The sequence below is a fragment of the Vidua chalybeata genome, chromosome 18 (assembly GCF_026979565.1).
Source record: "Vidua chalybeata isolate OUT-0048 chromosome 18, bVidCha1 merged haplotype, whole genome shotgun sequence".
NCBI classification, from domain to species: Eukaryota; Metazoa; Chordata; class Aves; order Passeriformes; family Viduidae; genus Vidua; species Vidua chalybeata.
In genome coordinates, this window is record NC_071547.1 from 2561526 (window position 1) to 2577134 (window position 15609).

General features: G+C 41.3%; 1 protein-coding gene across 4 annotated transcripts in view; it reads left to right on the forward strand.

Moving 5' to 3' along the window:
• SBNO1 (strawberry notch homolog 1) overlaps nt 1-12453 on the forward strand; it is a 31265-nt gene extending 18812 nt beyond the window's left edge. For all 4 annotated transcript variants that reach the window (XM_053959060.1, XM_053959063.1, XM_053959061.1 and 1 more), the window contains 16 exons: nt 319-516; nt 785-955; nt 1044-1213; nt 1898-2029; nt 3143-3278; nt 3703-3815; nt 3916-3987; nt 4440-4539; nt 5043-5117; nt 5355-5501; nt 5578-5672; nt 5809-5901; nt 6280-6417; nt 6927-7003; nt 7731-7924; nt 8791-12453. In XM_053959060.1, coding sequence (XP_053815035.1) covers nt 319-516; nt 785-955; nt 1044-1213; nt 1898-2029; nt 3143-3278; nt 3703-3815; nt 3916-3987; nt 4440-4539; nt 5043-5117; nt 5355-5501; nt 5578-5672; nt 5809-5901; nt 6280-6417; nt 6927-7003; nt 7731-7924; nt 8791-8933 — 2054 coding nt within the window. In that variant the 3' untranslated portion in view covers nt 8934-12453. The remainder of the gene's footprint in view (nt 1-318; nt 517-784; nt 956-1043; nt 1214-1897; nt 2030-3142; nt 3279-3702; nt 3816-3915; nt 3988-4439; nt 4540-5042; nt 5118-5354; nt 5502-5577; nt 5673-5808; nt 5902-6279; nt 6418-6926; nt 7004-7730; nt 7925-8790) is intronic.
• The last annotated feature ends 3156 nt before the right edge of the window (nt 12454-15609 follow it).

Consider the following 15609-nt stretch of genomic DNA (forward strand, 5'->3'; position numbering starts at 1 on the left):
GTTGATCTGCTATGGAGCCATATCCCAAAATGCTTTCAGTGTCAGATCACTTCCTGATGTAGTCGCTCAAGTAACTTTTTTTATCTTGAGGCTCAATGAAGAGAAGCCTAATACCACCCCCTTCCCAAACTGATTATCTTAAAAGTAGGTGATCTTAAAAAGCTTGGGAAAGAGGTCTTGCTTAATACTTAGATTCTTTAAAATAGTTCTGTTTTCAAAAATTGCATGTTTTTCTAGTTTGTGTGGTAAAACAGATCTCAATGTGTGTAGACTACAAGGTTAAACTAATTTCTCTTTCTTCTGGGATGATGGAATTAGGTGAAGAAATAAGCAGAGAAGCCAAAAAAGCCCGTAAAACAGGTGGCCTTGCAGGGAGCAGCTCTGATGAGAGTGAAAGTGAGTCTGATGCTTCAGACAATGAAGAAAGTGACAATGAGAGCTCCAAATTTTTGAGTTCTGGAGACGATGATGACTTCAACCCGTTCAGAGATGAATCCAGTGAAGATGATGAAGATGGTAAGACAGTCTAAGTGTTTCATCAAGAAAGTAGCTGTATTTGCAGAGTAAGCAGAAAATCTTCCCAAACATTCCAGCAGAGAAGTGTTTACTAAGCAGGTAGTTTAGTTACAGTGAGACTACAATTAGTAGAATGTGAAACTTCAATTAAATTTTTGTACACTGGAATTCAGACTTTTGTAAGTGACTTTATGCAATGAGAATGTACTTGTTTCAAAGGGATGGATGGCTGCTTAGTAAATGTTTGAAAACTTTTATTTAACTTCAGATCCCTGGTTGATTAGAAAAGAGCATAAAAAAAATAAAGAAAAGAAAAAGAAGAAAAGCATAGACCCAGATTCTATTCAAAGTGCCTTACTAGCCTCTGGTCTGGGATCCAAACGACCCAGCTGCTTCACTTCCACTGTTGGAACCACCACTTCTAGTACCAACACGTCTGGTAAGAGCAACTTTCTTTGATGTTGATTCATTTCCTAGCAGTTAGGCAATAAAATTCTAAATCTCAAAGAGTCTTTCTTAACTTTCAGCAAACAGTAACACAAACAGCAGCTTTGTAACGAGTCAGGATGCTGTTGAAAGGGCCCAACAAATGAAAAAAGAACTGCTGGATAAACTGGAAAAGCTGGCTGAAGATCTTCCACCTAATACACTGGATGAGCTTATAGATGAACTGGGTGGTCCTGAAAACGTTGCAGAGGTAGGCTGGTGTTCACATATAGAAAAAAGTATGTTTTTGAAGAGGTCGTTTATCAGCTTTAGACAGTGATCTCAGGAATGAGAGCAGAGGTTACTCTGCCTCTGAATGAAAGAGAAATTTGAAGATTGTGTTAGAATACAGAAGGAGATCTGAGTGGGTGAACACATTATTTCTGAGGTTTGATAGTTTCTGGTTGGGTAAATCACACCAGTTTCTCTTTTGTTTTACTGTGGTCTGTTTCTCTGGCTGCAGTCAATTTGCTGCTGATGTGTATTAAACAGACAGGAGTTTTAGTTCATCCTCCAAGGCAGTGGAGATTAAGAACCTTTATGTATTGATGAAAAGACTGATAAATTAATCTCTCAATAACTGTCTCTATCAAGTAGCAGCATCAGTGTGATTTAAAAGACCCTGTTAAAATCAGTGGTAGCCTAAGCTGACTGTTTAGCTTATTTTCTTAGTGCTGCTGGTAAATCCCTTATGAACAGTAGCATAATACAACGTCATTTCTACATAGATTTGCTCTGTCATATTCCACAAAGCAGCTAGTAGTAGTTTTGCACTGAGAGTAAATTACTGAGCATTTTAATGTGGGTACATGGATAAATAAATAATATTGCTTGGAGCTTTTGGTGCTGGGGTGGTTTTGGTATTGCCACCCTGAGCTTGTGTTCCCTTCCAAAGATGACAGGCCGCAAAGGCAGAGTGGTGAGCAATGACGATGGCAGCATCTCGTACGAGTCAAGGTCTGAACTCGATGTGCCCGTTGAAATCCTGAATATCACAGAAAAGCAGAGGTTCATGGATGGAGATAAGGTAATCTTTGAAGAGAGAGACTGTAGACAAATGTGCCAGATGCCATAGTAACTCTAAGCTTTTCACCAGTGACTGGCAGGTGGTGGAAGTACTAGTTAAGAAGCACTTTCACTTCAGTGCTGTTTTGTTTTTCAAATCAGTGTGTTTAAAGGTCAGGCTGTAGTTTGGGTGACCTCAGAGGCCTGTGTTTGGTGTGCGCCCACGTGCCAAACTGAAAGCTGGCACCTTTAAGCTGGTTTTGTAAAACAGTATGTGTTTAAAAGGCAGATTTGTGATTCATATCTTTTGATTCATTGATCTGGGTCACTGTGCACCTCCTCTTCCAAGAGGAAATAATTAAACTGGGGAATGGGGAAGACCACTATATGAAAGCTTACGGTGAGGGGTGAAGGGAAAAGGTGGGACCTGTTAACCTTAACAAGGATTGAGAAGTCACACTAGGAGGAGTGGTGGCTTCTGGCCTTTATGTTGCACTCTGAAAGAAAATCCTGAGCTGAATAATGGTAGAATTGCATCTGATAAAAGTGGGGTGAGAAAGCCCTTCCCAGTGGTTCACTTGGGCCGTGCTGCCACAAGAGGGCAAATGGAGTAAATGTCACTGTGCATGGAACTTGTGTGGTCCCTTGTGACACTTGAAGGTAAAAACTCAGGTTCCTGTAAGTGATTTGTGCACAGTACAAACATTTGCATTCTTTCACGGCAAATGCAATCAGGCACTGGAATGGCTGGATCCTCTTCCTTGTACAGCATTAGCAGCAGCAGTTTGTCTTTTGTGTGGTTTGCTATTGGTTTGCTATTGGAGCAAGCCTGTGTCCCTCCCCTTTCCTTCTGAAGTACAGGCCAGTGTCAGGAAGACCTGCCCTCTGGGATGGCGAGTCTTTGTTTGCTCAGGGAATTGTTGTTGAAAAGTAAAGCAAAACCCCCTCCTTTCACTCAGAAAAGTTCATTAGCATTTCTAACTCTGATACAGAAAGCCACACCTTTGTTGCCCTCCCTCTGCCTGGTGAGTAACAGTGAAACCATTCTAGACCCATGTTTGGTAATAGTTGTTTTTGGAAACTGAAGCTTGATCTTGGATTTATTGCTAACTGAGAGTTCTTTTGTCAATCATAGAACATTGCCATCATCTCAGAGGCTGCCAGCTCTGGTATCTCGCTGCAAGCAGACCGCAGGGCCAAGAACCAGAGGCGGAGGGTTCACATGACCCTGGAGCTGCCGTGGAGCGCGGACAGAGCAATCCAGCAGTTTGGTAAATCACTCACTGTGTCCTTAGCCAGCAGACTCAGCAATAAGAACTGAACTTACTGCTAACGTGGAAAACCAGATGGAGTAGGCAACCTCCTAAGGACCCCTCCAGTCTCTGGTACCCATGAACAGAATCAGCTTTATCTGTGGTCATAGCTAATGCTCTGGAAAGCTTTGAAAGAAACCTCACAAACAAGCCTAGACTGCAGCTTTGGAGTTTCAGTCACATATGAAGTGTCTTTATAGAAGTTGCCACAATTTTTAGAGTATCTCTGTGTTACCTTCTGTTTGCTCTATTACAGCAGAAACTAATTTTAAGCAGGTTGAAGTTCTGCCCTTTTTCCTTGCTCTTCACAGTTTGTATTTTATTAAATTCTATTTCACTGAATATTTCTATCTAATATATGTGCTTCTACTTAATTATCCAGGAAGAACTCATAGATCCAACCAAGTGACTGCTCCAGAGTATGTGTTCCTCATTTCTGAACTGGCAGGAGAGCAAAGATTTGCATCTATAGTTGCAAAAAGACTGGAGAGTTTGGTAAGATGTTTCAAGAGGTCTGATCCTTCCTTTGAGAAAATGCAACTTAGATTTCTTCTTCTCAAAAGTTGTATTTAATGACAATGATGTGTCTTAACAGGGAGCCCTCACCCACGGGGACAGACGGGCCACAGAAACTCGAGACCTCAGCAGATTCAATTTTGACAACAAGGTGACAATTCTATTTCTGTTGGAGAACTCATGCTGTGGCACTTATTCCACAGATGACCTGTTGAGGAAGGTTCCTCTCCATCCCTTACCTTTAAGTGTATCACTTGCTGATGGAAGGCCTCTTTCTGTAACCCATAATTCTGTTTGTGAAGCCATGTGGAACACACGTGTGTAAATCACTTTTCTGCTCTTGCAAACAATCAAAGTTTTAAGTAAATGGTGTGTGTTCTTTAAGCCACAATGAAAGATCAATTTGGCAGTTCTAATTAAAAATTAAGATTGGGCTGTTTTCAGTTATAAACTACACTACATAAAGGTGATAAACAATTCCCTTCACTGTCGCACAGAAAAGCTTTTCATTGTGAATTATAAATCCATGTTAAGCCATATGTGCCTGGGGCTGAGGCACAAACACTGGATGGCATTGACAGAGCAACTTTTTTTCTTACACAGTATGGCAGAAATGCTCTGGAGATTGTTATGAAGTCCATTGTGAACTTGGACTCCCCAATGGTCTCACCTCCTCCTGATTTTCCTGGAGACTTCTTCAAAGGTAAGATAATTCACTAGCTGTGATAGCTACCTTTTGATCCTTCTCCAGTACAAAGAAAATCAGAATACTGTTAGGGCTGTAAAACACTGTTACAACTTAAAATGATCAGCTGAGACAGAGTAAATGCCCAGTGAGAGTCTGTGCACATTGCTTGAATGTTGAAGTTCACACATGAAACCAGATCTGTGAACTCTGTGTGAGGAATGTTCTGTATCTGCTTGGCCAGTGTGTTATAAAGATTTTTATCCTCATTTTCCCATTACCTGTTGGAACTGTTCTCGTGCATGGGGCCATTGGTGCTTTCCCCTGCCTGGGCTTCCTGCAGGGACAGAAGGCAAAGCTGTGTCTTGCTTATTGATGTATTAGGCAGAAACTGCAAGTAATGAGAAGTGAGGGGTGTCAGAGGCTTTGGAATCGGATCCTATGGCTAAACAAGCTGTTACTTCACTGGGTTATTTTTAGATGGCAAAGCAGCTATGATTTAACTTCTTTCTCTTTCCTAGATGTTCGTCAGGGATTGATTGGTGTAGGCTTGATAAATGTAGAAGACAGATCTGGAATCCTGACGCTTGACAAAGGTACTTGGGTGTTCAGAGTGTCTGTAGAATGTCCCTGGGAACATCTTATATCATGACAGTGGATTCCCAGCAGCAGAACTGAACTTGTAACTATCTAAAAAGTGACCTTTTTTGAAGAACTTCTGCATTTCTGAAAGAATGTATTTAAATAGTGTTTGTAATAGTCTTTGAATACTGATTGAGGGCTTGTGGTTATCAGACTTGCCCTAATACTTGTATTTCTTACTCTTTTTTAAGATTACAACAACATAGGGAAATTTCTGAATCGAATTCTTGGTATGGAAGTCCATCAGCAGAATGCTTTGTTCCAGTACTTCTCTGACACATTAAATGCAGTTATTCAAAATGCTAAAAAGAATGGAAGATATGACATGGGCATCTTAGGTGAGTAGATCATTTCATAGTGCTCTTGAACTTCAGTGAGAACAGAGCAACAGAATAAAACTGCTTTCTTTTTCAGATTTGGGCTCTGGGGATGAGAAAGTGAGGAAGGCAGATGTTAAGAAGTTTCTAACTCCTGGATATTCTACCTCTGGACATGTTGAGCTGTACACAGTAAGTTAATCCTCTGTCATCTCTGTAGGAACTAATGACATTTGTCAGTAAGTTTTTACAATGTGTTCAGTCCCCTTGTGTGTAACTGTTCCAAAATCTGTTCCCACTCAAATACCCCTGCACTGCTCTCTTGTAGATCAGTGTGGAGAGAGGAATGTCTTGGGATGAAGCAACAAAGATGTGGGCAGAACAGACAGGTCCAGATGATGGATTTTATTTATCACTACAGGTAAGATTCTTCTGTCTCTTGGATTACGTTCAGAAGTTTTGGGGGCTAAACTGAAAAACTTGTTCAGTTTTGCAAAATACATTGAGTCTTACATTAAAAATAAAGGGTTTTTTAACACTGAGTATGAAATTCTTCCTTTTATCTCCTCAGGATATATTCTGATAGGAATAGGAGCCCAAATTAATAGCTCTTATTTAAACCTCCATCAGGAAATTGTGGTTTCACTGTGAGGTTAATGTGGATTACTGTGTTCTTGAGGTGTATTACTGTCCTTGGTTGTACTATTACTCTGTAAAGAACACAGTATGGAAACACTTAAGCAGATACTTCCATCATGTATTAATTCATCAAGTTTTTGGTTTGTCTTTTGTTTTCCAGATAAGAAATAACAAGAAAACAGCAATTCTAGTAAAAGAAGTGAATCCTAAAAAGAGGCTTTTTTTGATATACAGACCAAATACTGGGAAACAACTCAAGCTAGAAACATGTGCAGACCTGAAAAAGAAATATAAGAAGGTAACCATTAAAGTTATGTTTTTTAACTTAGAAAAGTTTGAAAATAATTATAAGGGCTTTATTTTTTTTATATTTATGTATAATTTTGACAAGTCAAAAAGTAGGTTTCTTTCTCCAGAGCAGACTTATTTGGGTCTTTTTAAACAGGTCTACATGACTTTGGCATTCCTATATCCATTTCTGAATTTCTTTCTGAATATAAATTATCTGTGGTGTGGTAATAAAAAATGAGGTTCCTTCTGGTCTAGCAAGTGTTGAATTTGCAAGAACTTAAGGAAACTCTCATCAGGTGGATTATTGAAAAAGCTCTGAGGTTCTGCTGTGTTTAAGCATTTTGCTCGTCCTTTGGGATGGATAATTTGAAACTATTATAATGTAGGATGCTGTACCTCTCTACAGGATCCTGATGTTGGTGTTCCCTCCTTTCTCATGATAATGACCAAATTAGTTTTATTCTGTGTAAGTTTTGATGTGTTTTACTTCATTCCCACTTTGGATGACTCTTCCAGGTACCTTCTGAGGATGCTCTGCCACACTGGCTGGAGCAGTACAACTCCTCTGCAGACACCTGCACCCACGCCTACTGGTCAGTGTTTGTGCTTTAACTTCTGCTGTTTCACTTTGGACTGCTCTATCACTGCTTCTGTTCTTCTGTCCCTCCTGTAAAGTCTTGTGTTTCCTGTGTAAGGGAAATTCCCCCATGACCAGTCAAATGACCCAACTTGTGAGTGACAACACTGAGCTTTGCACTTGCTCTAAAGTCCCAATACATGAGATGAATGTTGATGTATAAATTACACTCAGAGTGACTCAGGAGTAGCTTGTGCTTGAAGTGTCTTCCATCTGTTCTGTTTTTGTAGTCTGATAGTTCAAATGTTATTGGGGGGGAAATGTTTAGAGATGAGATGGATGTCACAAACAGCTGTTCCTCTGCTGCCTCCTGTGTGTCTGAACTCAGCTGATGGCTGAATTCCTGAGGAACTGCATAACTGGTAGAAGTTTCAGATTAATACTGGAGCTTCTGAAGTACCCTGATCAGATACCAGTGTCCTGTAACATACTCCAGCTCTCAGGTGACCTCAGTGATGGTATCTTTGACTCAAAGCTCTGTCTGTGTATTTTGTAGATGGGGGCTTAACTAGGCCAACATTTCCAAAGCTTTATCATTAAGGGAAGGACACTCTGTGCACAGGTATTGTGTGTGCAGCCCTTGCTCGACTCTGAGTGCACATTAAATAACGAGTCTCATTTTTAATGAAATTAGATACTTCAGTTTGCAGAATGGCTTTGAAAGCTTTCCTCTCTGCCTGCAGGAGAGGCAATTGCAAGAAGGCAGGCCTGGGGCTGGTCTGTGAGGTGGGGCTGCGCTGCAGAACCTACTACGTGCTGTGTGGCTCCGTGCTGAGCGTGTGGACAAAGGTGGAAGGAGTCCTGGCCTCCGTCAGTGGCACAAACGTCAAAATGCAAATCGTTCGCCTGAGGACAGAGGACGGGCAGAGGATCGTAGGTGGGTGCATGGGCTGCTCCTCTGCTGCACCTTGGAGCAGGGAGGGCTCTAACTGCTGAGTGGCTCTGTGTTGGCAGCCACGTGGCTGAGTTTGGATAGAGGTGTTCAAAAGAGAACAGGCTTGTCTGCTGTGGAGGGGCATAAGTGCAGCAATACAATATATTGAGGAGGTTAATGAAGGTAGGTTTATTTTTCAACCAGGCTTTGGAGCACTTAATCTCAGTTCTTTGGATTTACTGCAGCAAAAATATCATGCATGGCATGCTCCAGCTGAGGTTCTCTGACATCATGAAGGCTCCACTTTTCCCCCCACTTTTGTCAATGAATAATAGGCCTTTGAAATAATTTTCATGGGTTTAGAAAATTGAAAGTGTGTGGAATGACTTGAAGATGATTGTTTCTTCACTAAACCTCATAGTGAAGTCTTCAAAACAGGGACCTCAGAAACCAAACTCTCCAAATGTTTTCTTAAATGTGGACTTCCTATGGATGTGCCAATATCATGGCAGCTCCTCTAGTACCAGTTTTCTAGGATGTTGAAAGTAGGTTTTTCAGTGTTTAAACTTTCATGGTGATGTAATGTCTAGGAGACTAGAAAAGCAAAAATAGCTGACTTCTCATGACAGCAGGTAACATGAGAATAAATTTTGTTGTCAGGCAAAATGAGAACTTCTTTCCTTTGCTTCACAACCTAAAGGATGTGAAGGACTGAGGAGCAGGACTTGTGGCTGTGCTGATTAGACCTGACATCAGAACAGTCATTATTGAATGTTGCATAAATTAAAGGGTGGAATCACCAGCCTGAGGTCTTAATGAACACAACTGATGGTGTTTTTATGAAACCATTGATGTGCTGCTGTTCTCAGGTTTGATCATTCCTGCAAATTGTGTGTCGCCCCTCGTGAACCTCCTGTCGACGTCCGACCAGTCGCAGCAGCTCGCAGTGCAGCAGCAGCAGATCTGGCAGCAGCACCACCCCCAGAGCATCACCAACCTCAACAACGCATAAGAGGACAAGCTACAGGTGTTGACTTTGGTGTTTGAGGAAAAGGCTGTAAAAGCATATCACTTGCATAAAAATCAGGGACAGATTCCAAAGAAATATAACTTTTTCAGTTCAGTTGTGTCTCAAATACTTTGGGAATAAAGAGATCTAAAAAGGTTGGTAGAACTGAAAGCCAGCAGCTGTTTATGGTGGTGCATCTGTCTTTCCTTATGCTCTCTGTAGTGCTTCCTGTTTGCTTTTACTTTTGGCCTTTTAAGCTACAAACCACAATTTGTTTGAAAATGCTTGAAAATCCCCAAGCAGGCTTTATTTTTATCTTGTCATACAGTGCTCAGGGTTTAACGCAGTGCATCGATGCCATTGCTGTGGGAGATCTCGAATGCATGTATTGAGTATATATATAGAAAATATATATTGGGTTTTTCTCTTCAATTTGAGTTTATAAAAGCATGAAACCTAGAGGTTGCACATCATGCATTCAGGTTCCTTCCCAGTTTCTGTTTGACAGTGCATGTCTTTGGAAACGGGCATGGACAGCATAAACACACGAGACAGGAATTCAGAGAGAAACACAATCTTAGTTGTACAGCATTGGTTATTGCATTTTTATAGTGTTTATACCCAGGTGTTGCATTTTTTCTGGTTCTCTCCTGGGAGTTATATATTTGAGTCTACAACATGTTCTTTTTTGTGATAAACATCTTAAATTAAAATTAGTTCATTTTTAATGTATTAATGGTATTCCTAATGTGTACTGCAAAGATGGCTGGATGCCTGTTTTCCTTAAATTGAAGCATTTCCTTAATCTGAGGTGGTTATGGAAACTTAAGTGCAAATTCACTTCCATCTTGCATACAATCTTATATTTTTTACTTCATTAACATAATTTAATTTGTCACTTTTAAGATGAAACCTTACTTGAGCTGTAAATTAGAGAATGGGAAACACTTGAGGGTTCCGCTGTATGTGCTGTTTCTGTTATGTTTAATATGTTGTAAGACATTGTAGAGTTTATCTGGAGCTGTTTAAAAGAAATTGTAATGTACAAATGTGAATAGTCACTTATCTATAATATGGGTAAGTTTTGTTTTGCCTATAATAGTAGATGTTTATAAGAAAGTGAAGGACAATGTTTGTCATTTCTTGCTTGCACAGGTTGCACTATTGAAAAATTGAGATTGTATAAACCTGTCCAAAAAACTACAAGATAATGATCTTGTAGATGTCAAATAAAAGTTATTGTACTAACAAGAAGTGGAGTCTTGTTTAGGCAATCACCATATTCCAAAAAAACTAACAAGTCTGTACAATTGGAATTCGACAGGACTTGGCATGTTCCAGGCTGCTCTAACCAGGCTTCTGTCTTGCAGCCCAAATCTCGGCTGAACTCGCTAATGAGGCAAGAACTAAACTCTGTCTAAACCTCCGTGTGTATTTTAAGGAAGGCTCAGTTCCAGAGCAGGATGGCTGCAGGTGTGACAACTCTGAAGCACTTGGTGAGCCACTCAAGGGTCAGAAAGAGTGGGGCTGAAGAAGGGGGTTCCCTTATGGAATTACTGCTCCTGAGGCTCAGTTAATGCTCCCTGTGCCAGTAGCTCAGTGTGGTCACAGAGCAAAGGACGTTTGCCCAATTGCCTCAGCCCCAGCCTGAAGTGGTCAGGAGGGATGAATCCCCTGCTCATGCTTGGGATAACTGGAAATGCAGATCTGGAATAAATCCTGCTGCACCTCTGTAAATACCTGGGATGCAGGTGCTCGGTGTTGGGGGAGCGAGGGAGGGGAGCTGAGCGCTGTCACAGCACTGGGAGCTGATGATGCCCTGGCAAACTCTAGAGCACAGCGTGTGGGGGAGGCTGTTCCTGTGTTCTGTACCCACCAGGGGATGTATTTGGCACCCATTCCAGGAGCAGGGCTGGGATTTTGAGGAGTGTGTTGACAGATTACTACTGCAGCAGACAGCGAACCAAACTGCCAGGCTGTGTGTGGCTCTTGCTTAATTGTTACTTGCTGTAGAAACTTCTGCCATCTGAGATGATGACATAACATTTTAGGTCTTGATCCTCAGTAAAATAGTTCTGGAAGTGGTAGATTCACAATTAGTGATTTTTTTTTTTTTTAATATAATTATTTAAATACACTCAGTTCCTAAGTGCTCTTCTCAGCCTGGTGTGCTCACTTTGATTGTTGGGATGAGCAAATCTGATATTCCCTGTATTGATGAGCAAACAGTGCTATTTTGCTTCAACCTTTTAAACTTCCCATGGACTTGTGTTCCCTGGAGGGGAAAAAAGCTGACAGTACTTCCAAGATCCATAAGAACTGTTCTTGTTCCAGAAATCCATTCTTCTACTTGCTCTTCTTTGCCTGCTCCCTGCTCCTTGCAGCATCACTGCCTTGGCTTTGCCAACCACTTACTAACACAGCTGCAACCATGGCTCTGGACTGTTGTAACATCTTGAAAATTAACATTAAAAAAAAAAAAAAACAAAACAAAAACTGCATTCAAGCCACAACAGTATTTTCTCTCTTGAAAATTCCTACTTGGTGCTTGGGGTGTGGATTTTGGCATTTGTTCCCTGCATGAGCTGCTGATAAAGCTTGGGGAGAAAGGGAATATAAATTGCCCTGGATGGGGTAAGAACAGTGAGTGGTGTCCCTTTGCAGCACTGCCTGTGAGACTGACATCCTCCTGAGGAGGAAAAAAAGACCAATTATTAAATCATAAATTACCAGGCCAGGCAAGGGTGGTCTCTGTATTTTCCTGCTTGTGGGATATTGATCTGCTGTGTGCAAAATGAAATATAAAATGCTTTGTACATCTGAAATGGATATAAAACCTATGAAGGACAGAGGGCTCTGGTAAAAGGGACAATGCCACGTGCAAAATGGCAGCATCTTCTGTACTGTGTGGATTTTGGAATTGTGCTGCAGAAGGGGAAGGTACATATTTGAGTTTATTTGGGAACTGAAAACCCAAATTTTTGGTCCTTTTTTCTAACTGTCCCTTGACAGCAACTAAGTTGTGACTTGTTAACTAGTTCCACAATTAAGATATGTCTGGCATGATAAATGCAATTGTAACCCCCTCAAAACCTCCTTGCACTGCAAGTATTCCACTTTTTCCAGTGGCTGTGTGGTTCATTGGGAGCACGCTCCTCTTGTAAGGACTTAAAAGTTCCCCAAAGATGCAAGTTCTCTGTTCCATGTGTAGTATTTTCTTTGTAAATGGAGAAATCTCTGCAACCTGTAAACGCTTGTTCAAGTGAATTATCAAGGGGTTTTGTATTTTTCTTCTGTGTTTGGAATAACTTCACTCGGCTCCCAGCGCAGTCTGTACATAAATAGAGCCTGTTTGTATATAGAGGTGTTAAAGGCTACTGAATTATTGAATGTAAATAACTCTCGTTTTCCTCTGTGGTTTTTTCCTTCTTGACCTTCCCAAGATGTATTCCTATTTTCTCAACCTGCCACATGGGCAGCTTGTGTGTACTTTGAAATATATATAGAGCATATATAAACCTTCCAGGGTGTGTGTGTGCATTGTAGATGTTGTGTTGTCATCTCTTTTTTTTTTTTCAAAACTTTGTTGTCTGTCTCCCATGATCCTTTTGATGCTCTGTGGGTTTATTCTACATTTTCAGTGTAAAATGCAAAAATGCATTATTCCCTTAAGAGAAATGGACCCAATGTCTTTCAATGATGCACATTCACTTTGTAGTGCCTGCATCACAGAAAAAAATATTTGAGTTTTCATGCAGATTGTTTCCTTCAGTCTTTTCAGTATTTCAGAACTTGAATTTTAATCTTAGAAAAGTTTCTATTTTCTTCCACCTATTGGTATCCCCAGCTGTGCATTCAGTGAACTCCAAAAATCAGAGTTCTAGAATTAAGTTCTAACATATCAAAGTCTATTACTGCCTTTCTACTAAATGTGAACTGTCTTTAAAGTGCTCTAGAATGGCAGTGATTGAAAGCAGAAAAGATGTGTCTATTGTAGCATTTTCCTGGGAAAATTTTGAGCTTCCTGTCATGTCTAAATGTGCAAAATGAACATAACAAAACTTTCTTACCTTGGGAAAAAAACAGTACAGGTTTTTAACTGCCAGGTAAAAATAATATATTTCTATCGAAGTTGGAGAGGAATAAGAAATCCCATTAATTGTTTGTCTCTTACTTATCCCTTGAGCTTCCAGCAGCTGTCCCGTGGGTTTGGCCCTTCCCCAGCTGCAGGGAAGGACTGTGGCCGTGCAGTTGTTCCCTGAATTCAGTGGTTTGCCAAGTCTGAGCCAGGGCGAGAAGTGTGCAGCTGCAAATAGCAACAAAATACTTTTGGTAGTTCCTGTGGTCCCCGTGAGCTTTAAACGGGGAACGCTGAGAACTGAAGGGGGGTGGTGATGCCCGTGCCGGCAGCTGCAGCCTCTGGTTCCGTGGCGGGGCTGGAGGGGGACGGCGCTGGCAGGAGGAACAAAGCAACGCAAGCACAGCCGAGCCCAGCCCGGCGAGAGCTGGGGAACCTCGGGGCTGCCGCTTCCCGGGGAGCAGCGTCGGCCCCAGGTGCTGCTTCGGTTGTGGAATGAGTTTGAAAAGCAGCAACTCCCTTCTTAAGGAGAAAAACAGGGAAGAAAAGGCTGTGAGGTGCTGTTTCTCTGCCCCACTTAAACAGCTGCAGGCAGGTTGCCCCTAAAAGCTTCTGCTGAATAGAGTGAGATGTAAAAACCTGCAGAGAACTTCCTGGATCTGATGTGCTTCGCTGTTTCTTTATTGGCCCAAAATAATTTTTGAGTGAAAGGGATTTGAGGCACCTCTAAGATTCAAGAATAGGAACTGGACAGGGTTAAGCTGAGGCCAAAACTCGTGGAAGAAATGCCTGCTGTGTCCTGAACCAATATCCAGGATTCTGTGAACCTGGCACCCTGTGTGTGAAGGATGCTGAGATGTCTGGGTGGAAGCTCAAAGTAAAGCATTTGGTGCACTTAAAACAGGCAGCTGGACCAAAATACAGGAGTATGTTCAGATTTAAGTGATGTCCTGCAGTGTCAATACCTGAACCAGCGTGGGTTACACTTTATTTTGTAAGACCTGACTTTGGTTGGTGTCTCTGAACTTAGCTGTGCTTAGGGCATCACTTCAGTGACAGGGGCCTCTGTGGAGGAGTAGTTTTCCTACACTTAATTTGTACTGGGAAGGATAAAGAGACATTTCTGCTGCCATTTCTGATGCCAGATATATATTTATGTCTCTTCTTTCTGTCTTGGAGAAGATAACCAGGAAAATGCCAGCTTCCTTGCAGTCACAGAATTGCATTTTTATTTGCCAAGTAATTTGATTTATTTTTCAGTCATTGACATATTGAGTTTTGTTGGAGGTGGGTGTTCACTGCCTCGGCACCCCAGCCCTGCAGTAACTCACTGCACAATGGATACACTGATTTTTTTGAGTAGGGCTTTGCTATTAGTGCTTGTTCAGTCTCCATCTTTAATGGTCCAAGGTGACAGAACCCCAAAGCCACGTAGGATTTCAGCTGAGCTGTGTGAGGTGTTTTTATTGCCTGCCCTAATGGGAACCTTTGCCAAGCTGAAAGCCTCCATCCTGCAGCCTGGGCTTGTGCTGTGTCCCAAATGTCCCCAGAGCAGCAGGACTTGGAGTGCCTGGCAGTAAAACATCAGCAGCATTTAGAAAGATTTATACCCCCAAAGATGACATGATGGACTCTGTACTCAGTTCTTTCTTTTTTGGTGAAAAAAAAAAAAAAGTTAAATAAACGGATTGCTACTTCGGGATTTTTTTTCTTTTAATTTTCTGTTCTGGAGCTTGCCCACAGAGATGCTGGAACGCCTTTCAGCAACACATCTACATCCATTAAACACACTCATTGTCACACCATTATAGGACCCCTCAGACTAGCAGAAGTCATGTTCTAGTGATCCAAACAGCTTTTCTTTCAATCCACTCGAATCCTGGCACTTAACCTGGTTAATGTCACTGGTAAATCAAACTGGTTTTATTGGTAGTTAAGAGCAGACTCACAATGTTCTCAAAGTGCTAATTGTGTTAGGCTTAAAAAAGAGAGGGGGGTTTATAAAAACTATATCAAGATTGGAAAATATCAACTTCATATTTTATGCATATTTTATGCAAAGTATGAAAATAGTTTTCCTTTATCTAAAGAGTTAGTCTGGGGTAAACAGACTAATCTTAGTTTTGTACATCATTTAACATTGACTTTTATTCTCATTTTCCCCAAATATGGAAAAATGATGATGCCAAGATCTCAGCAATAAATGAAGATGCCCAAACCTCAGAATTTAATTATTCATTTTCACAAAGCAGTAGACTTTGTTCTGTACATAAGGGAGAAATTTCTTAAGAGAGGTTTTGGTTGGCTCCTTTCCAGCATGTAAATAATACACCTTAAAAATGCCAGCGAGGCAGCTCGGGAGCTGACAGCCTCTTCCTTTGGAAGTCCAGATCTGGCTTGTGTGTTCCTTCCACGTTTATAAAGTGGGAGAACCGACTTTGCCTGCTAAATGCACAGTGAATTGCAGGGCATGAAGCAGAGCTCTGTACTGGCTTAGCCAGAGTGAGTTAAATCATAAACCAGAGTGCAAGTGATTGAATCCCTCCTGGGTAAGGTCTCCCCTGAAGTTACCTGGAGGGAATACAAACGTGGAGCAATGGA